The sequence below is a fragment of the Cucurbita pepo genome, unplaced genomic scaffold, assembly GCF_002806865.2.
Source record: "Cucurbita pepo subsp. pepo cultivar mu-cu-16 unplaced genomic scaffold, ASM280686v2 Cp4.1_scaffold010453, whole genome shotgun sequence".
Classification (NCBI taxonomy): Eukaryota; Viridiplantae; Streptophyta; class Magnoliopsida; order Cucurbitales; family Cucurbitaceae; genus Cucurbita; species Cucurbita pepo.
Window position 1 is genome coordinate 1 of NW_019656340.1, and position 397 is coordinate 397.

At 48.6% G+C, this 397-nt stretch overlaps 1 protein-coding gene across 1 annotated transcript; it reads left to right on the forward strand.

The window, feature by feature from the left end:
* Window positions 1-3: 3 nt before the first annotated feature.
* On the forward strand, window positions 4-393 carry LOC111787325 (protein OPI10 homolog; the record flags this gene model as incomplete). The annotated part of the gene is made up of 1 exon (XM_023667357.1): window positions 4-393. A coding segment is annotated over one exon (390 nt), but the record flags the coding sequence as incomplete, so codon positions are not given.
* Window positions 394-397: the final 4 nt, after the last annotated feature.

The window sequence follows — 397 nt, forward strand, 5'->3', positions numbered from 1 at the left end:
TATGATCAGATTCGTGAAATGTGCATATTCTTGTTGAATAATTTCACTCTTCCACCCGATAAAGCCCTAGCTGTGTATATTCAGTCCCCTGGATCTCAGTTTCTCTTCTGCGGTGCCGTAACCCTAGCCAGGCCCTCGGCGGTGCTATCTCTTCCATGGCCGGAGCCTGGTGGTCAGATGCAACTCATAGCGGCCGATTCGGCTCCTATCTCGGCTAAAATTGGAGTCTCCGTCGAGGATTTGGCTTCCCTGCAATCGCTTGATGTCACAGCCGGAAAAAGAATCGAGCGTCTAGCCCTAAAAGTTGGTGAGAATCTGTTCAATTTCATGCAATCTTTCTGCGGTGTTGATGGTTCGAAGTTGGTTGTGCCAATGGATATCTTGGACAGATGGTTCA